Below are 22,800 nucleotides of genomic sequence, written 5' to 3' on the forward strand. Positions count from 1 at the left end.
ATGTTCTCTTTCATTATTCACAACAGCGTCTGTGACGGGACAAATACAAGGCTAGTCAGGCACAGCGCGGATGCATATGTATCTCTGTCAGTGAGCTGGTGACAGCAGCATTTATTTGAGATCCCTGAACTGCTCTGCTGTTGTGATATACGGCTGCACTTTCCCTCCGGGTTCTGTTCATGTTGTGCTCTACAAAACACACATGTTACACACTCCATCTATTTGAGATGAAAGATCTGCGTGATCGATCATCAGTGTAACACACACACACACACACACACTTAAATGTATCACCTATATCTCTCATGCCATCTTATTTATCACTGAACTCGTTCTCTCCGCCGCAGGCACTGGGCCGTGACTCAAGGTAAGCGAACACCTGATTGTAAACTGACCAGCAATGTTGAGAAATCTGCTTAATGGTGTTCAAGATCTATGACACCGTTCTGCTTTATCAGCAACACACGCAAATCTATATATCAGCACCACTAGAACTAGATTTATGCTCTGTCGAACCCTATTCAACCATAACCATTCATTTCAGCTGCATTATATGATGGGAAAAGGGAGATAAAGAGAGGAAAAAAGAGAAAGAGAGAGGGGATTGCTTGGAGAATTCACTTTTTTCTATTTTATAACACACAATTTACACCGGATATATAATTGTTGACTAAAGACAAGAACAACAATAAATCAATATAAACAAATTAAAAACAAATAAATTATTTAAATAAAAAAATATGTATAAAAAAGTAAGCTTAAGTACTAAAAAAACTACAACTAAAATAAACTATGAATAAAAAATAACGAAAACTGTATAGAACTATATATTGAGAAATCAGTGGAATTACTAAAAAGTAGACCAAAAGTAAAATGTAAACAAAAATTCTTAAAATCTCTAAATATGAACAGATAATATAACAATTATTTGAAACACGTTTTCATAAACTGTTTCAATAAAGAGAAACTTAATTAATATAAAACTTTATATAAATATATTATAAATGTTCATTTATGATTAATAAAATACATTTTGAAATAATGTTACATTTAAAATAATAAATGAATAAATAACATTGAACTTAAATATTTGAACATTAAATAGGAATACTAAAATACTGTAATATTAAATGAAACATTAAATCATTTCCATATGAGAAACAATAATATAATTAATATTACAACAATTAATATAACTAAATAGATCTAATCAAGTATGGTTAATAACATAGTTAATAACTGTATTTCAAGTCTGGCCTATTCAATGCTTACATTTAACAGCCATTAAATCAATTATTATTGGTGTAAAGAGTCATATATCACACCTTTATTTTTAAAAAAGTATAATTGTACATATATTTTTAGAAAAGTGTATTTTAGTACAGTAAAGTAGGCTATATAATTAAAAAGTAAACATATTAGTTGTACCTTATGTAGGTAATGCATGTGGGAGGGACAACTTTCATTTCTAAACTTTGGCTTTGATCGCATCTAACATTAATCTGAGCCAAAGTAAGCTAAACTCTACATTTTAGTTTCCTGCACATTCAACATCTCTTTTCCGCAAGTAGCTTGTGTGGTGGACCGCCTGGAGAAACCAGCCGAAGACCCCTGGAAAGCGTATTGATAGATGAATCACAGTCTCTGTATGCAAAATGCACCGTCAAGGGAGCCCGAATGAAACTGCTCTTCTTTTGAACTAGCAGCTCTCAATCAAACAAAAAAACAACACGCACAATGCCAATCTCAGCAGCGAAAAAGAACCTTCTCTCCACGTCTTCGGTTATTCTTGGATTTCGACCGCGAGGAGTTACTCAGAGCTGAAGCACGGTCCTTCACACAGCTTGCTTTGCTTCATTTCATGGCCCAAATGCAGCTGGACTGCTATTACATACAGTATAACCACAGGGTTATGGGAACGTGTCCAGATGACACGAACTACCCGTTATGTAAGAGTACTTTTAACTCTGAGAGTAGTTCGGCCTTCACCGGTCACTGACACAGAGGCCGAAGCGCAGTTTACGGCCTTCTGTAGCTACAGACTGCTGGGAGAATGACTGATATATTAATAACATACGTGACTTGTCATCTTCCAGAAAAAAAGCCAATAGGATTTAGATTTATATTCCACGTGCGCTGTTAAAGTCGCGAGATTGATCGTTTGAGGGACAGCCCACAGACGTGTTAAGTGCTCATCACCTGTTATCATCAGTCATAAACTCATCCCACTGTCACATAATACTGCGCTATACTGCTGACTAGTGGACACTTTTACGAGAACGAAAGGTATATGAGAGAAGAAAGAGTAACGCGTTGGGTAAACGCGATAGCGAATGATTACTAGGGCTAATTAACTCATGCTAAAATAGATAGCATAGGCGAGCATAGCATGTTTTCATGGGAGAGCATGTCCGCTGAAACAGGGCTTTCATACATTGAGTGTCGATTTAGTTTTACTTTCTGAGGCCACGTTTGGTCAGATATGTCATTTACAGGCAGTGTGAAACACGAATTCGTTTCGGGGTATCACTTTTTCCACATTTCGAGTCTCAATGACAGCCTATAAATGAGAAAAGCGGTCCTTTGCCTCCCCCTCGCGGCGGACGCGGCAATGGCGCCTACATTACGTCATAGTTTGAAGAGATAAAAAAAAAATAATGGGTTAAAGTCTTTATTAACCCCGGCGACGTAGGCGTGGAAAGCGAGACCTCGGTTGATAATTATTTAGAAAATATTACACTGACTGGAACGTATTGCAAACGCAATTTTGCCCGCTTTTTGAGTCGGAGGTTGAGAGAAGCCGTGAGCTGTTTGGATGTTAAGTGTAGTTGTAATATGAGACCGTTCAATATTCCTCACGCGCATGTTTTATTTAATCGCTTTTTAAAAGGAAATAAAATATAGGCCTACGCGTCAGTTTAGACAGTACAGAAATAAATAAAAAATAAATAAAAACAACACTTAATATTTACAGGGATACGACGTCATGTGAACTTTATCTTATGGACAGCAAAAATCCAAATAAAAACTAGTAATAATGTAATACGTGCCAATATGTGCAAAGCCATATGATATATATATATATATATATATATATATATATATATATATATATATATATATATATATATATATATATATATACACACACACACACACACACTCACGCCATAATTATGCGAATATCCATACGATTATTAACTTGTCCTAAAAACTACGCGTTCTTTCCTCCGAACTTAGAATCGCACACGTCATAATAACGTCGGGAACGTTCTCGTTCTATGCGTTCGCCGTAAGCTACATCGTTTTCGTCATAAGCGAGCGGCATGACGTCGAGCCGCATCAAACGCTCTCATTCAGGCAGGGGGTTTATTATGCAGAAATACCAAAATGATTGGCCTGATATCAAAATGAGTGATCATAAATAATAACGCGAGAGTTTGCAAGTTGCCTGCCGACTGTAGTCACAACTGTCAAAGGCAGCAGCGGATACGCGCGTGACCCAGCACCCATACTGTTACTGTACACGGTCGCGGAGATAATATCCCTATCAAACAAATACACGGCATAATCCCGAGGTAAGGACCGGAATCGAGGGGCTGCGGCGAAACCGCGCGACGCTGTGCCTTCCCCTCCGCTTTCCGTCGCGTTCACTTCTTCCTCCCTCGATTACTGCACTAAACATATCCCCGTGCCTCCTTTAGCAACAGCGCGAAGGGTTTTTTTTTTTTTACTCCTCCTTCGTATTAAAGTCGCCATTTTGCTTCACTGCCTATGAAAGCTTCTTGTATTTTCATATTTTTGGCGGCGTTTCTGCGTTTTCGTGCGCGTGCTTTTGAGTTGGATTTTAATGAGAGAGCTCGTGGATTACATATTAATGAAGAGGGGCGCCGAGTGCAGTCTGGAAACACGGTGAAAGTGTTCGGCTCGTGGGCATTTGCATCGGCTTGCTCTTTTTTCTTCCTCCTCCTTCTTCTTCATCACCTTCCTCCGCGGACACGCACAGCGGGGGCCGCGAGCGTGGCTGCCGACCGTGACGCCCGTCTGTCCGCGACCCCCCGCGCGTCAGGTGCGTTTGCCATGTAAAGTCAAGCGGCGCGACGCGAGAGTAAAGGCTACAGCCTGACCCCACGTGGGTGACCCGCTCACCCGCTCACCCGCCAGTGTTGGGTGGCTTTCCAGGTAGGTGTGGCCTTCGAGAAGTCGATTATCTGTCAATACTGCCAATAAAAGCATAAGCTCGCCGCGCGCTTTAACGCGCAACCAGGCGCTAAGGCTTTTTTGGGGGGTGCATTGAATGTAGAAGAAGAATGTGTTGTGGTGTTTACGGGTAAACTGTTAGACGTGATACAAACACTCACTCACTGTTTGAGCACTTAAAAAAAGACTTAAGTGGGTCATTCTTACTGTGCAGCAGCAGGCCTGCATTTTTATGTCCCTGTCATGTATGCATATCTGGTTATTAAAAGTTTCTTGAAATGTCGAACAGGAAAACCAGTTGTTGGTTTCACCGTGGAGTAAAAATAATGTAATAATAATTTGCATCGTTCAATAATGTTTCATGGAGAATCAGAATAGATTTTTACTGTGCAGTCAGTATCACTTTCCATCATGTTGGTCTGTGGTAAAGTCTTGAAAACGACTACAAAACGAGTTCCCTGTGACATCACCTGCCAGGAAGCGTCATCCTGTGTTTTTTGCAGGAAAATCCAATGCCATCCTGTGTGATGCGATTACAAAAAACGCTTATTAATTACGTCTAAAAATATGAAATTGAACATAATGTGAGCTCCTCGTCGAGAGGTGATTAACTTTGCTCTCTTGATGTCTTGATTCTTGTAACTCATTCTGTTCATTTTCTTCGTATTCGGTGAATAATGACGTTATAATTGACCCTGCTAAAGCGTTAGATCCTGATCAGAGCATTTTCGGAAAGTCACATCATGTAAAAAAAAATAAAAAATACAAGCACTTGCTTTAATTACAAATCAGGCGTATTTATTCTTCAGCCGTTAGAGTTGTGATGTGTGGAGTGAGCCGTGTTTCTCTGATTGTGTAGGCACGCTTCCATCCACAGCCTTTCTAAAGTGCGTGATAAATTCCCCAAATACCACAGCACTTAGTCCTACCAGCTGCTTTTCCTATTACCTTATTGCTCTTTTCCTTTTTGGAATAAACTTCTGGCTCACGGACGAGCTTCAGTCTCTGGGCCATAAATAATTTGGTGTAATGATCTTCAGCACTTGAAGATCTATCGTTCTTCTATGTGGGTTAGGTGACGGGAGGGTCCGTGATCTGGTGATGCATTGTTTTGTGGTTTAATGGCACAGCTGTGAGCAGTACCTGTTATTTTGGTTGGCGTTTTAAAAGGGAACGGTTTGCTGTGACGGTTAGAGGGGCTACAGCTTGATTTCGCACGCGCGTCGGTAGCTTTTTAAACTTTTGGTCTCACGAAAGTTTGTCAGGATCGTGCAAAGTAAACCCTTTCGATTAGCGCTCACCGGAAATGTACTAGAGGCATCCCCACTGCACGCATTAGCTGGAACATTTATCTGTGGCGTCCATAAAATCCCCTTTGACACGTGATAAATCGTGCAGCCATATGCCCGGCCGCCGTTCAGCAAATAATAGAACACTAAATTGATGGCGGTTTAAAAAAAACACAAATTAGTGACCCATTAGACCAAACCTAATGAAGAAGTGAAATGACATTGATTTAAGTTAATAAGAAAGTATGATCGCATCCTAATCAGTGCTGTTTATTTTAATTAGTCATTGTCAGGCTTTATTCATCGCAATAAACTGCACATTTCCCTTCTGGATTGATGACTGTGAAAAAAAAAAAACCCAGACTGAGCCATTTATTTAGTTAGTTATTATTTAAAAGTTATTATTATTATTAGTAGTTTTTTTTTTAAATTTGTTTTGTCACATTTTTATAAATGTCACAACTGTTTGCCGGTACTTCAGAACTTTATTGCACGTTTGCAAAATATAGTTATTCGCCCAAAACATTTCATTCCTGAACTTGCTGTTTCGAGAAGAAAAAAGAGAATTGAGAAAAAAGATAATATTGCGTGCGTTAAGTTAAAATGAAAATGATCAGATGTGTAGTAAATGAAAAATAAACACAGGTAATCATTAGGAATGATTGTATTGATGGATGGATAGATAGATAGATAGATAGATAGATAGACAGACAGACAGACAGACAGATAGATAGATATCGATAACAATAAGATAGATAGATTATGTGTGTATGATTTGTGTACCGTCTCAGCAGGTGTCTGTAATCAAAACCTTCAGATACAGTAAAAGCATCTTTGGCTTCGTGTCGTTTCTGTGCAGATAGTGCATTTAATTTTGGCCCGATCTATTTGTGTCCTGAACAGGCATGGACACCTCCAGCGGTGCCCGGGTGGTGAAGCCTTCCTCGGGCTTGTCAAAGGGGCGCACCGCCAAACAGGCCCACCCCGCAGAGACGGCTCGAATGGGCAGCGCTGAAAACGACAATCACGGTAAGAACGCGAGCTGCTTGTCCGGGTTTAAAAATACAACCGAGATCGGGCCGCGTAAAACGGTAACAAACCCACTGGTTTACGCAGGTGGCATTTCCCAAACATTGCTGTTTACGTAGCAGGCGTATTAAAAACGAACAAACAACTGGCTGACATCATTTCAGATTTCCGTTTGCACAGACTGTGGAGTACGTTTGCGCATTAACGTAGCCGACTTTTACAACCGCACACTTGCTTCAACCTGTTTGACATCTCTGAGGTTTTGACAAGCGATTTCACACTTGTGTGCTTAAGAGTGGAAATGATGGCTGCCTTATTACGGTGAAAGGTGTTTTGACAGATGAAGTCCTTCTGCTGGTAGTAAGGTTGTTTTTAATGTCAGTGAAATACGTACCGTGTCTCCCCGTCGTCCTGCGCAGGTGTTCAGGGCTGGAGTAAAGCTGAATATCGCGTCACAAAGTCTCGAACGAAACCGTGTAAGTGGACAAGTGGGATGGAAAGAAGTGGTCAAAGGGAGAATTATGCGGTATTGCACTGATAACAGGTGCAAGAATCTCTTTGTATTGGTTATTATTAATAATGCAGTGACTAAATCAATTTTTATATTAAAAATAGTCATGCAAAATGCGTCCAAAAAATGGAGAAAGTAATCAATCAGTTTCTTGACTCTTTAGCTCATCTTCAGAATAGAAAAGCATTTTATTTTCCCGCTAGATTTTCAGTGGCAGTACTGTCATTTTTTTTTTTTACCATTATTTTAGAACATGTTCATTTTTAATCAAATTGTCCAAATCTGTATCTCAAACTCAACAACCGATGCACACAACCAACAAGTCCCTTTCTTTATTATGCTAGTTTTCTACAGCATTCAGATCAGATCTAGCCTACATCACACTATTTAAGAAACACTTGTGTTTTATTGAGACAGTACTTTGGACTTTCTATTGCCGTTCGAGTGCCACTTCAGTATGGATTCTCACTATTAACTACTTACTTATCAGCATGTCTTTTATTAACACGTTAGTATTATAAAGCACATCTTCTGCATGATCGTATTCTAACTTTCCCTGTCCCACCCAATACCCGAACTTAACAGCTACTTACTAACTTACTATTAATTAGCAGCAAATCAGGAGTTCATTGAGGTAAAAGTCAGTTGATAGTTTGTCAATAGCGATAATTAGAGCTTAAAATAAAGCGTGACCAAAAAAAGTTACCAGCCATGTTTTTTACTGCCAGCGTTGCCAACATCAACATTACTTTCCGAACTTAACCCTAATTTGTGCGCGGTGACGTTATGTATCAATGTGATATCTTTTCAATTGATGTAAGAACATTCCGTGACATAAGTGCACAAAGATGTATGATATAAAATGAAATCCTATCCCACAGCTCAAATTATAAATCATTATTATAAGCTTCAGGCAAGGGCACAGATTTGCGTGAGGATTTTTTATGGCCTCAGCAATTGTTTCCCTAGAAAACCATAGTGCACCTTTATGTAAATTAAAATGTGATGATTTTTGTGGCTCATTGTACATTAACAGAACACAATATCATTATATTGCGTTAAGACACACATACAGTGCATCATTATTGACTCTAACATGTTCTTAAGAGTGTTTAAATGTTGACTTACCCTAAATATTACACCCCGGTTCTACAGCCAGAGATATTCTGACATGAAGCAACTATAACTCACATCCAGACCACCGATCTGATGCACAATTAGGGAAATGTCATAACTGAGTACGTGTATGTATTGCTGTTTAACGAGCTCTTGTGAGAAAACGAGCAATGTTTCAGCGTTCTGGTCCATTCACTCCACCGCCGCCGCTCGTTTCCGTTTTTTGGCAATTAAGTGCTTTGAAAGGGAACAAGAGGAAGTTCCATATTCATGTTTTTTTGTTGTCAGTATTAGGCCTGCTAGGGCATTATTAGTCGCAAATTGAGGATCTCTCTGGTACCCATAATTTGATAGGCTTTAATGATAATGGATTTTTTTTTTTGCTAAATGGAGAGGCTTATGGCACTGCAATTATGTAATTCAGCAGTTTCATTTGGTAAATGTAAAATGTGCCAACTGTAACACAGTTTTGGTAAGCGAGCTAAATTTAAACTAGAGCTTGTGTAGATACTTAAAAACAAAATCCCATAATTCTTTGCTCAGAGTGAAGCGAAAGCAGTCTGGCAAAGGTTTGGTGGAAAACAAACTTGGCGCCGATTCGCGAATGAGCTGGGAGAATGATATTTGTGCCGGGCCATGCTGTTTGAATTTTACTGCGGATTGTGAAGAGCATTTTATTGCTTTCACAGCGTCAGGCCAGACTGTCTCTGCTGGAGAATATTTATCGCTGAGTTTGCAGCCCCGCTATACGCCGAGCGCCTCTCCTCGACTCGGACTGCATGTTCAAAAGCAGGTTCCTAATGCATTCATTTGAGGCTCGCTGGAATGGATGTAGGCTTTCGTAGACCAACAACCTGCCGTTAGCGTTTGCACCGAGCCCCGAGGCAGAACCGAATGCCTTACATTAGTCAGCGAGACCGGAAATTAGGGGCTTAGGGGGTTAATTGATTAATTGACACGCATTATAATCTTATCTGGGTTTTCATTGATGGCTCTTTCAAGGGAAGAACGGCAAAAGGATTTACATTATGGAAAAAGGAGATTTTCAGCTTATTTACATATTCTTTTTGGCTTCCTGTTTGTGGCCTGCGGTTGCGGCTACTGCTTTTAACTTGTAAACAACGTGTCTGGAAGGAACTCAGGCGTAAACAATAGCGTTCCCCAGCTGTGGTTTTCATGTCACAATGCCACCGTTTAGTCAGTCGAACCCTGAGCGTTCGGTCCAGCCTCCCTGGGATGCGGGTTAACCCCAAGTGTCGCTTGAGCGTGAAAGCATGTACGTGTTTGCATTGCTTCTTCTGCCAAGGGTGCGAGACAGTTGTCTGGTCGTAGCCTGTTAGATGTCGGCAGCTGAAGAGCGAAGTCGCAGCTGTTTAGTTTCTTATGTCTGGAATGGCTTTGTCTTACTTCCAAAGATCGGTGTTCAACACGTTTGCAGCGTTTGAATTTTTTCCCCCTCTGAAAGCCTATTTGTTATTACAGGAGAACCAATATTAGGTTAGGCTTTATGAGCCTAATATTGCATTGAATATTAAATCAGTCAACTATTAAGTCACTTTAGCTGTGACGCTGTTGAAATTGCGGCGTGTTGCTGGATGCACTATATTTAGAGACCAACCAGATGGAGCCATTTATCTGTAAACATGATCTGTAATAACTGATAATTAATGGAAAAGTTTGAATATCTGTATGCAGCGTTGGTCAAAAACGATTTTCAGTCTCTTGTTACTGGGATACTTGATTCTAAATGGTCAGTCGTGGTTTTCCGAGTTGTTATTGCCCGATGATAACACCAGTCGCAATGCCGACGCTCTTCTTTCACATCTCTCATGTCACACTACCACACTTTCTCTGATTTAATTCAAACGGTTATTTGCCACGTACATAATGTGCGGTTTCATGAGTCACAGCCAGGAGTGAATCCTCAAAATTTTAATTCTATGTTTGTACGGAAGGCTTTTCGCTCGTATTTCTAATCAAAGTATTACAGTGACCAAATGCCTCTTTTAGTTAAGATTTTAACTAAACCAGCATGAACTGAGCTGTCGTGCTTTGTTTTTGTTTGGAAGGCTACTTTGTAGAGAGCTCTCTTGAAAGGTTGCCATGTCCTCTTATAATCAGTGATTATAGTATCTCTGGTTTTGTTGTTTGGGCTCGGCACATAAAGCAATCCGCTTTATGAAGGCTGTTTTTTTTGGTAGGTGGATGATTTCTAAGATAACGCATTTGGGTTTGAGTTTATTATGTTCATATTTGTAGGGGTTGTTTGGCAAGATCTGGCAACACTGACAAGTTATAATGTACCCCATGACTTCTTGCAATGCACAAACAAAAGAGACACAATTATCTTAAATATTAAAGTAATAGTAAAGTATTAAAACAGATCAAAGTTCATCCTCAAACCGTTGTATGTGTATATCACTTTATTCTTTTACATAAATGCAGTCAGAGTTACATTAAAAATGTTTTATAATGGCAGTGAATATGTGTCGAGATTTTGAAGCAAAGGAAAGTGTGCCCATAAATCATAAAAATAGCTCCACATGGCTCTATATGGTTAATAAAGTACTTCTGAAGTGAAGTGATGCATGTGTGTAGGAAAAATATCCATAATGAAAACTTTTTAAATATTTAGCTTCTGCTAACGCGTGTGCATAAGATTCAGGAGAGAGTAGTGCTTCAGTGTAGAGATTACAGTGAATATGTATATTTTTCTCACACAGCATCATAAGATGTTGATATTTAGTTACATTTTGTGATTAAAAAGTAAATTCAGCGCTTTATGTCAATGTTAATTTGACGTCCCATACGATGTCAGCTCAGGTTGATATTTTGTTGTTTTAAGCTTGTGTAACCAAAATCCAACGTTAAGTCAACGTCAGCTCGATGTCAGATATTGACTTCAACACGATTTTCATTTTCAACCAAAATGCAAGGTCTGTCAGATGTCATGTCCAACGTCCGCCTGCCATTATGTCTGCTGGGAAATTTTTGGGGGTTTCAAAATCTCGACCGCCGTTCACTGACATTATAAAGCTAGGAAAAGCCAGATTTTTAAACGTAAGTCTGATTGTGTTCGTCTGAAAGAAGACTCACCTAGGAGGAGTAAAATCATAGGGCAGTTTTCATTCGTGGGTGAACTATGCCTTTAATAGTAGGCCCACAGTAAAACAGTTGGAAGTGTTCCTGCCAGAAATGCTGTTTTGTACTTTGTAATGGATTATAGATAATAAACAAGCGTGATGTTAAAATGCTTTCTTCTTAAATACCGTTTGCGAGCTGTGCAGTTAGTGATATGACTGTATATCGTGCCTTAAATGTCTGAACTTGGTCTGAAAGCAGTCTGTTTGGAAGTGTGTTTCTTTGCGGAAGCTTTACGTTTAAAGAGCTCAGATCAATATTTTGTGTCTAATTATTTACTCATGTGGCAAGTAGCTGCGTAATAAACTGGATAATGTACATCCAGCCGGCCGTTATCAGAAAATGAATCATAAAATCCTGTGTGTCGTGATATACAATGTCTGCACAATGATTTGTTTGTTACTAGAATTTTTTGTAGAACATCGTAGAATCGTCAAAGGTGGAAAACGTCGTTTATACACTATTTATTTCAATGCACAAAGAAAATGCATTTTAAGAGGTGTTTAGACATTACACAGACATAGTTCCTTCTGCACTACTTGATCAGCACTTTCCGAGTGCGTTTTAGCAGTTTGTTTTTTGGGGGATATTGGGAAAATGTTTCTACATTTACGGTAGGAGTTCTGGATCACACAGGTAGGCATAAAACATGTTGCATAATCCCAACAGTTTTGTTTTCTATATAGTGTGAAATATGAACTGTAGCAAAGCAAAAAGCCCACAGTTACCCACATGGGGAATTTGATGTCTTCTTTTCATTATGTGCTTGGCTCTCGCCAGAGTGATTCCATACTCGAGAAAACATATTTTCTGAATTATATCACCCATTAGATTGAAGACACAGTAGAGAATAAAACGACTGGAAATAAAAGCACTGTAAAATAAAATAAAAAATAAATCAAATAAAAAGAACTAGTTAAATTCAATCAGCGTTATCACTGAGATACCACTGAGAATTTTTATCGATCATTTAAAGCAGTTTTTAATTTAAATGAAAATGTTTCATTCATTATCATTTATTATTTCAATAACATTTTTTATCAATTTAGTTTCAGCTTTAGTAAACTAAAACCGTGAATTCATGATACGCGAATATAATATAATAGAATTATAATTAGGACATAAATGTTTAAACATCCTTACTATGAAGTTACTAGAGAAGCATACTTTTTCTTCGCAGCGTATTTACGATAACTTTTTTTCTAGCATAAAAGCACACTCCATTTTTGCTAGATCTGTGCTTAAAACAAGAAGAAAAAAAAACGTTCGACGGGTTGAAAAATGTCTGAAATTATTTGTTACAGTGTGTTCACATTTCGCAGTATGCGTGAACCGCACTGGCCATTAATAAAATCCCCGTCATAGTTTTCCTCCCTTTCCCCCTCTCTATCTCTGAAACTATTTATCTCTGCCTCTCTCTCCCGTGGAAAGCTGAATGATCGCAGCGCTTGCTGAGGCATTGGAAAGCCTTTGGCAACAGCTGTGTGCAGTTGGCCGGTGCAGCTGAAAGAGGCAGTAGGAACAAATAAGGTCATTCTTACTGACTGCTGTAATTGTAGTGAGCGCGGAGCAGACACGCTTTTTGACTGTGCGTCTTAAGACCTTTTTGTGCAAGTGTAACATATGCCTCTGTATAATTGGCCTCTTTCCTGTCAGAGTGACTGGAAAAACGATTACATACGGCATACGAGAGAACAGTTTCATTTTTTGGCTCAAGGTTAAAGCGTTATATGTGAGTTATATACGAGTGCGTTAGTTTAGCAAAAACAAGCAAACTGAAGACATATCAGTCTGAAAGTTCTTTGGTGAAACTTGAATAACTTTATAAACGGGAATGCTTAACTGATAATTGGCAGTTACAAAAGTCTTGAAACTTTGATTCAGATATTTTCATTCACAGGGTCGACAAAAAATACTTTGTCATAGTGTTGTGATGTGAGTACAGTTATTGAAAAGATACACAAGCACACTTTATATATATATTCATTGTGCGATTCAAATAAACTAAATCAAACTAGGTTATTTTAATTAAGATAAAAAAAATAACAAAAAAACGTACACAATAAAACACATTAAAAACACGTGTTTTTACATTTTTGAAAAAAATTTCTGTTTTTACAAATATAGTCTTCATATTCTAAGCTGTAGCTTCATTACTTCAGTCTTCAATATCACATGATGCTTCAGAAATATTCTAATACGCTGATTTGCTGAAACATTCATGATTATAATGTGATGATTTATGTTTTAGATATAATGATTTGCAGAAACATTTCTGATTATCAATGATGAAAACAATTGTGCTGATTAAATTTTTTATTTTTTTTTTGTGGAAACCGTGATATGTAATTTACTTAAATCTTTAATGAAAATAAACATACTATATGTATGTGTACTGTGGTTTTTTTTTATATATATATATATATATATATATATATATATATATATATATATATATACACATGCATGAATATATATATTTTTTTACATGTACATACAGTTATAAAATCTTATATAGAAATATATGTAATAGATAAACACAGCATTTTTCTACACACATGCATGTGCTTGTATGTATATATACATAATAAATATACACAGTACACACTCATACTATCTAAACAAAAACTTATTTTGGATGTGATTAATCATGAGACAGCTCTAATTGTACACACACACACACACACGAACCACACAATTTGTTAAATGAAATAATTTGTGGTTGTTAAAAACTGTTGGATCACATCCATATATTTCGTGAATTCGACTCTAATTCACAAATTCAGCGGCTGTTTTTTTATTGGATGGCGGTGTTGCTGTGGTGCTGATGCTGTCAGGTGGCAGTGTCGCCGGGGACGACGCAGCTCATTTCTGACCCACTGCATGGCGTCCATCTGTTCAGAGCCTGAGCTCCACCCGTTCCACACCGGTACTGGAAACAAACAAAGTACGAGGCTGTTTTTCAGCGTGCTATCTTTCCCTGCTCTCTCTTATTAAAGCTTAACGTTTAGGCTTAATATCACAGTATACCTTGTTAGTGCATTTTTGGGTTAACTGTGCAAAATCGGTACTTACACCCTTTCAAACTTACGAGTGTTGCTTGATCCGGGGAAAAAAAAGCTCAAACTTCGGGTTTAAGATGTTAAGTGTGGATGATGATTTTTGTGCTTTACTTTTGTGCCATACAGTAAAACGAATAGTCAGTTTATCCTGTATGACAGATGTGAAAGTCCATCAAAAACACATTATCATTTTCTTCTTTATCTGATAGCCCATTATCCCTGAGCAACAGCGTAGTTATGGAAAGAAATGTTTGGCAGAAGAAACCACTGGGCTTATTAGATCTGGCATCATTTTGTTTAAAGAGGAACCTAAAATTTTATATTATCAGCAGAAAAGGGCTGCTCTAAAATTGTTTTAGCAGCTTCTGAGGCTTATGATTCAGTCTGCTCCTAGATTAGTGTACAAGGGCAACATTTTCCTGGAGCATTATCAGCAGCAGTGAATTATGGGATGCTGGGACTGCTGCAGACTTTTGGCCCGGTGTCAGCAGATGATAGCTGGAGATTAGGCCTAGAACAAGCTCTGCAAGGCCAATGATGGGCCATAGCTTTATGGAGAGTAGTTTAGAAATCGATTCAACCCTTAAGAGTCGGTGCAGGGACCTTGAGTCAAGGGAAATGGATCCTACTATTTTTCTTTCCTTTTTGGTGACCCTCACACACACACACACACACACACTCCACTCATCTCCACTCAGCCAGTCTCACTATCGCTGCAGAAATCCGAATCCATTCAGAAATTCAGTTTGCTCTGCTCTTTTACATCGGCTCGATATGACGTGAGTCACTTGGGTTCGGCTTGCGGCTTTGTAAAATACCACCTGCCGGGCTCTTTTATAATTCATTTAACAGCAATGTTATACTTAATAAATTATATAACAGACGTTTACTCACAAGGAATATGTTTAGAACGAATCAAAAATGAAATAACTGTAAAGCGAAACAAACTTCCCACAGAGAACTTTGGATTTCGTTCGCCCAGAATCAAAGACCACTCGCAGTCAAAACTGGAGTTAAATGTTGATCAAATGTAGTTAATGCTTCAGGAAAAGAGTATGTTTATGCAGCAGACTTTTATTTACAACCAAAAACAAACAGCTGAGGGAAATGAGGGGATATATTCACACAAGTGGATGGGAAGCTAAGCACAGTTAGAAATAAAGTAGTTAATAGAGTATATTTAAACAGAAATGAGAGCAAAATTAAAACGAAACTAAAACTAAGCATTAAATAATTATGCCAGATTTTTTTGTCAGTTTTTCTGTGACATTTTTGTTCAATCTGGCACCTCTACCCGACTAAAATAGTCGATCTGTGGTGGTGTGTCTGAGTTTTCTGAGCGTTATCAGAGAGGTGTGCACAGATCAAGATGGTGCTCATGGAGTATTGAGTTATTTTTGCTGCTTTATAGGCTTTGAACAGTTAAATACAGACCTTTGCGTGTCAAAATGTCTGTCTTTGCATTATCCTCATAACTGTGTAACAGTATATTGGATCTGGTGTCATTCATGTTAATCATCAGTTTGATCCTCGTTTCTGAAGCTGTCTGAATAAAATTATTAATATTGTGATGATGAGATTTCTAATAAAATTATTAATATTGTGATGTGAGATCTCAAATATCGTACCGCGGACAAAAATATATTTACGTTGACCGAGAATTCATTTTCCAAAATTAAGAATACATTCCCACGTTTATTATCTCATTTAAGTGAAATCATTAGTAAGTTGTGTTCCCACTGTATTAATTTGTTCCTTTGTTTGAACTATAATAAGGCCACAAACAAGCGAACGTATTACAACATGGCCTTGGTTTACTAAATCAAGGGAACAAATTCTCAATTGATGAATATAAAATGAAGGAATGAATTAATGTCGTGTGAATGAAACTCCACAGCTGTGGTTTGAGTTTGGCAGACGCTCACTTTCCGTTAACCACTCTTTGTTTTGACAATGAATGATTCACAGAAAGTTGCAGTTTAAGAAGTCACACATGATATAGTAGCCGGGGTCCTTGTTTTTATATTTACAGATATCACATGAACACACAAAAAAGCATAACGTAACCCTGCTATTTTCCAAGAATTCCAACCAGACAGGCTAAACCATAAATCATACGGTAGACGTACCGTATGAATCAGAATAAGACAAGAATACGAAGTCGAACTGCAGGCTTCTACTTCAGTAACGTCATTTTCTCTAGTGCAGAGTTAACATAATTTCATATTTCATGATAATGTATGAAATGTCATCATCCGTTCATTTAAACCATTCGAAAACTTTTGATCTCTTCGGTTGCTCTCGCCGTTGAGATTTGAACTATTGCTAACTATAATTTAGTTCATTTCAAGTCAAACCTTGTTATATACTCATTGAAGCACGTATCATACATGGTATATAAAGCCTGCCTTTGGCACATCATTTAATGTTGTGTAGATTTCGGGAACGGGTTCAATTGCTGGCCTTTAGCATTGTTCATAAGGATGATTTGTGCACGTTTAATGTTCGAACAGACGATATCTATTCATCAGGTGTAAACCGGTGTCTTCTAGATGAAGGCTCTTTTTCTATTTTGGATATGGCTAAATTTAGCTGTGAGCTGTGATGCCGTCTGGGAGCAAAAGAGGGGATGAAAAACTGACAGTAAACCAGAGTTTACATTTGTTATCTTAAAAGGATAGTTAAGCGTCTCTTCAAGTAAGATAGATTTTCAGAGCGTGTCAGTAAGGTTATCGTTAGCCCTCTGTAATGTCATTTTACAGGAAATAGCAGCGCACTCTTTCTACAATTAGACGTTATAAACCTATATTGTTTTTGCTAATTACGATAATTATTTGTAAAATATCGTACTTGAGCATAGATGTGTTAGTACATGGAAAAATGTTGTTTTTTTTGTTTGTTTAGGCAAAAACACTAATTAGCTGCAATCCGCATTAAAGACGAGCAATGCTTTTGTTACTTCATTAGTCTCATTTTGTCTCTGCTCGAAATAATGTGCTTGGTACTTTTGTCTTTTCTCACCAAATAAATTCACCGGAAGAAAATCACAATGCATAAACGAGACACAAACCATTTTTATTTTAAATCTATCGTCAGTAAGTCTTAAAATGTATTATTAGGTTCATAGGTTGTAACATCTAAGCGAAGCTTTTCATTATAAAAAAGCACCCTGAGAGAGCACTCTTGAGAAAATACGCTCAGAAGTTCATAAATCATTATGTAACTGTAAACAAAGTCCTTCTGAGACGTTTTGTGCTGTCTTCTCATTGGTTTAGAGCCACTTTAGACGTCTGGACGGGAGCCACGAAAAGCAGATTCATACAGAATTGCTTTTTCCCTTCGTTTTTAAAGCATTTCTTAGACATAAAACAAAACCTGTAACCTTTTTAAAGTCGAACCCGCATACTGTATATGTGTGGAAAATGTACTAATGAGTACTTATTACGTTTACGTGCCTCCTAATAGAAAACAAACTCTGACGAAACCTGTTTTTTTCAGTCTCTCTTATGTTTTTGCGCCGCCCTGACCCCTGTTTTCATCTGGGAAAAGGCCAAAGCTTGAGGAAATGAACAATGAGTCTTGAACAATGAGAGAAAGTGGAAAACGGAGAGCGGGGGTCAGCGAGTCCAGCTGTTGGTTTTGATACTGTACACCGTTAATGGCTTCAGCAGACCCTCCATAGCTTCTGTTGCTCAGACACCGTGCCGTATTTAGCGTGTGTTTCTAGTTTTTGAGTTCACACGGCTTCTAGTGTGGGCTTTAAACAAAGGGCTTGGTGTCCTCTGTGATTTTCTGTGCCGCGGCGCTGCCGTCTGGAACGGGGGGGTTCTGCGTCACATGATTTATTTGGTCCATCACACACTTCAGACTGTTGCCGTGTCTAAACAACTCCAAAGCACTTCAAAACAACAGTACCTTGTATCTGCAAAGACATTCTGTTTTCAACAAACAGCGTCTGGCCTGATGCGTTCACGCTTTACGTGGCGTGAGAAAGTGACACGGGCAAAAAAAAAAAAAGCTATGCAAAATCCCATCTGAGCGGTCAAACTGAAGCGGATTTCCAGAAATGCGATTTGAATAGGATTTCCAACCACATGTGAATGAACGCAGCTAGAAACAGATTTCTAAAAATGATATTATATGAGATTTATTTTTGCTCGTTCACATTTGATTGGATTCCAATCAGATACAAAAATTGGATTTGGACCGTTCCATTCTGTCATTATTTATTCTGTCATTCTGGTATTCTTTACAAATTTTAATGTTTTACACCATTTTAATGTTACCATAATATTTAAGAAAATAAATATACTACAATACTAATACTACAATTTTTACCAATTAGGCATTAAAATGTAAAGAAATATATATATATATATATATATATATATATATATATATATATATATATATATATATATATATATATATATATCGTTGTAAATCTAGTTTTGATCACTGAAAAGATATTCCAAAATGTTTTATTGAGCATATATTTTTTTAGCTTTAAATATATGCTCTGAATATAAAACTGCTGATTGATTTTGACAGAACCACTTGAGAAGGTGACAGAAAACTGTTAAGCCAGGAGATCAGGGGAGCTGTCTTGGAGAAAAGACAAGTAGTTCAGGTTTAGGATTTGTGCGCTTGAATGTGTTGAAGGAGGTGGGTGAGGATGGAGAAGGTGGAGAACCGTTTCTGCGGGTTTTAAGTGTTGATTCTGGAGTGGAAATACGATGTCTTGGCTGAGTAGCTGTCAGAGTAACATTCAACAGAAAAGGGTGTGTTTTGTCTTCGGTTCTTCTGTGGAATTGATTTTCTTCCATCTTCTCTATGGAGCACAGTTTTGCTGTACTGCTGCCAAAGGTGTTGGAACGCCACGGGCTGGACAAAGGGTGTCAGGATGGCTTTTAGCTAATTGCTAATTAGAGACACATGCAGTAAAACGAAGCCGTACTGATCACAAAAAAAAAACAACGCAACGCAAATTTCCATGCATTTGTAGGGATTTTAGGATTATTTATAATTTTGACTTCAAAAATTGCTAAAATGTGTAAGTTTTATAGATTTATAAAACTATTTTTTTGTCAAAACTCTGTATTTACTTTCATAATGCATGGGGACTACACTGCCACTTTTAATTAGGTTAACAAAAATGATTTATTTTAACTTTGATTTTACACCTTTAATGTAATTTGACATCATAAAATTAATATGAGACAAAATGTTGTGCTCTTTTTTTAGCAATCATTTTAAAAGTATTTAAATACTTAAACAATCAGTGTGTGTGATTTTGAATTAGTGTGGATTTAGTACTTTTGATATTTGCTTTTTTATGAATGCAAATCATATAAACACCTTGAAAAGGAAAAGAAAAATCATGATAAAATTGAACATGATCTTATGAGCGCTTAATGAATTAGGCTAACGCTTAAAGTAAGAGTTACCTAATGAACACTTAATTAAGTGCAGAAAGTGTGTTTAGAGTCTGTTTGAAGAGCAGTGTTTACTTTAGACTAAATAGAGCTGATACACAAATCCTTAGCCTTTTACAGCATTCATCACACTGTAATCATATCAGTTATGTATTTAATACCTGATATCCTGCAACCAGCTCCTGTTATCCTATTACTTTCAAACGCAATTATTAATGCTGTTTGTATGCCATATAAATAAATAATTTTACATAGAAAGACCCATGAGAATGAGGAAGACAGAGGAGGAAAAATAAGAGGGTCAGGGAGTGTGTGAGTGTGTGAGTGTGTGTGTGTGTGTGTGTGTGTGTGTGAGGAAGTTGTTGCAGGCAAAGCAAAGAGGAGAGTGGCCGGGTTATTTGAGATCATTATGCAGTTGGCAGCGCTCCTTTCTGACTCTACCCTCTCTCTCTCTCTCTCTCTCTCTCTCTCTCTCTCTCTCTCTCTCTCTCTCTCTCTCTCTCTCTCTCTCCTGTTCCAGTGAGGATGAAAATGAGCAGCGTGCAGCTGCAGCCAAAGACAGCTGGGAGGGTCTGCTCTCTCAAAAATTACAGCATACCCATCTGTGTGTGTGTGTGTGTGTGTGTGTGTGTGTGTATGCATGTTTGTGGTTTATGCGGTCATGAGCAGATTTTACCATTTTATAATTATGTACGATGTCTTTCCACAATAGTTGTTCTTGTGTCTTGGGGAATGTGTGTGTCACACACACCTTTTGTTAGGCTTTTTTAAGGGGGTGTTACTGGAGAACAGAGAGTGGTTTATTTGAGCAAAACAATGAGTGTTTGTGTGTGTGTGTGTGTGTGTGTGTGTGTTTAAAGAAATTGGACAGTTGGTGTCTTGTACTAAGAGGCATGTGTTAAGGCCTGTTAGCACCAATAATGATAACTATAACGATAACTATATTAGTTTAAACAAAATAACGTTCTGTTAAATTGTGTGCTGCACTCGTTTGGTGATTTAAATTCTTTCTCTCTTAAAAGATGGATTCTGATTGGCTGTATCTATATATCTATATCTATATTTAAAATAGATCACTATCACAATGCAAGACAAAAACATTAGCTACCACGGCATTAAAAAGATAGCATAGTATAAAAACGGTAATATTTATGTTGGAAACAAACCGGCACATTATTGCCCGTTAAGGTTCAACCCATTTCTGCAAGATCTTTTTGGTGATTTTTACAACCGTAGGCTGTGCAACGTTTTGGCATCCTGAAAAATGAATAGATTTTTACTGTGAATGGCGACACATTGACCTTTCCAAGATGGAGGATGTGTCTGCATCTGGAGTGATAGAATGTGGTATGTTTGTACGCTTATCTGTTGCTATGGTGTTCTGGATGGTTACCGTGGTGCTTCTAGATTACTATTAGACTCCTTCCATTGTCTTGAAGTCAGTGAGTTTTTGGTAAATGCCTGAGATAATGTCTGTGACATAAAATACACCAGTAAAAGTAACACCCCACTCACAATTTTTAAAGCTTTTACATTTCTTGAAAAATTGGCTTCATAGACCTAGAGAGATAAACTCATCTCCTCACTAGTCTGCTTTCACAGCCTCTTTGTGTTCATAATTAAGCTCTTGCAAACTATACTAACTCAAACTTTCCATCTTGTAGTAGATCATAAATTAATAAAACAGCTGCCTAATGTTAAGAGGTGGTGGCGTTAAAGTCACATGACCATTTGTTTTAGCTTTTTACTTTAGGTTTTAAAATTCGTTGTGTTTATTTGTGAAGGTAAAATCACGAAGGGGCGATTAAAACATAAGACTAAACGTCTTTTAGTCACATAATCATGAACTTCTTTCATCTGCAGGTATGCAAAAGCCAATGGAAAAATCCTTTCGCCGTTTTCTCGAGGGAATCGGAATAATGCTAACTTATGGGTTGGCCTACAAAAATACGTCATCACTGCGGCGCTCTATTCTGGTCCCCAGATACGCCTCCTTCAGTGCAAGCCTAGGGATTTTTCTCATCATCCACAGGGTGAGAATTATAAACACGATCGCCAAGAAAAGCAATAGCGCATCTTTCTTTTCAACCAAACCCCACCGATCGAGGTTTCATTCACGCCTGTGGCACGAACAACACAAGAGGAAGTTTAATACTTTATACGATCTTACTGATACGAGCTTACTCAGTAAACACCAGTAATGAAAAGGTTTGAGAGTAAATGCACGTGTCTTTGCTAGAAATGCGTGTGGGTACATTTACGCTGGAAGTGGCCTGACAGATACTAAGACTAAGTGGCTCTCATTCCCATAGCAACCCAAACATGTCTTTCCCGAGAGCAACATTTTTTTAATTATGCTCTTTATCTAAAGGACCTGTATATTTGCAAACAGAAATTAAAATTCACACCTCATTTCCTCTTCTGTAGGAGAGTCATAATGACAGACAAAATCTCCTCAACTAAAACACCCATGTCGTTCTAATGCGTCTGCGTTTATGCTCCTTATCTCTTTAGTAGCCCGGTGTTCAGAAACACACACACACACACACACACACACACACACTTAATACAGTGTTTATTTAGAATGCAACTTTCATATGTGTGCTTTAGCTTAATTCAGCCTGAACGGATCTCTCTAATTCTCGTTATCATAAACCGTGTGCCTTAAAATCCACCCACAATAGCCTCTAGCCCAAGCGCGGCTCGTCCTTTAAGCTTCCCAAACATTCTTTTAAACAGCATAATTTCGTTATTGACTTTTCCAGCCCTCCTTCGTCTGAGATCAAAGATTACGTTTAATCCCTTATCCAACAGGACTAAAACCACAGAACTAACAGGGATCCCTCCACAAAGAAGCCCCAGGAATGCATGTAATGATGACAACAAGATCCCTCCACAAACTTGAGCTTTCTGGGTCAAATAATAACATGAATCTAATTTACCTCGTGTCTTTTAAAACACTTTCAAGCTTTTGAACCAAAAAGACCAAAGGAAGGGCCGATGAATTCGCTAAACAG

The 22,800-nt window shown here is 37.9% G+C and overlaps 1 protein-coding gene across 2 annotated transcripts in view; it reads left to right on the forward strand.

Moving 5' to 3' along the window:
- The first annotated feature begins 3,399 nt into the window (after nucleotides 1-3,399).
- znf512b (zinc finger protein 512B) overlaps nucleotides 3,400-22,800 on the forward strand; it is a 44,881-nt gene continuing 25,480 nt past the window's right edge. The window contains exons 1-2 of one of the 2 annotated variants that reach the window (XM_043225117.1): nucleotides 3,400-3,578; nucleotides 6,393-6,518. In XM_043225117.1, coding sequence (XP_043081052.1) covers nucleotides 6,395-6,518 — 124 coding nt within the window. In that variant the 5' untranslated portion in view covers nucleotides 3,400-3,578; nucleotides 6,393-6,394. The other variant, XM_043225116.1, reaches the window with a different exon arrangement.

This window comes from Puntigrus tetrazona, chromosome 23 (genome assembly GCF_018831695.1).
Source record: "Puntigrus tetrazona isolate hp1 chromosome 23, ASM1883169v1, whole genome shotgun sequence".
Lineage (NCBI taxonomy): Eukaryota > Metazoa > Chordata > Actinopteri > Cypriniformes > Cyprinidae > Puntigrus > Puntigrus tetrazona.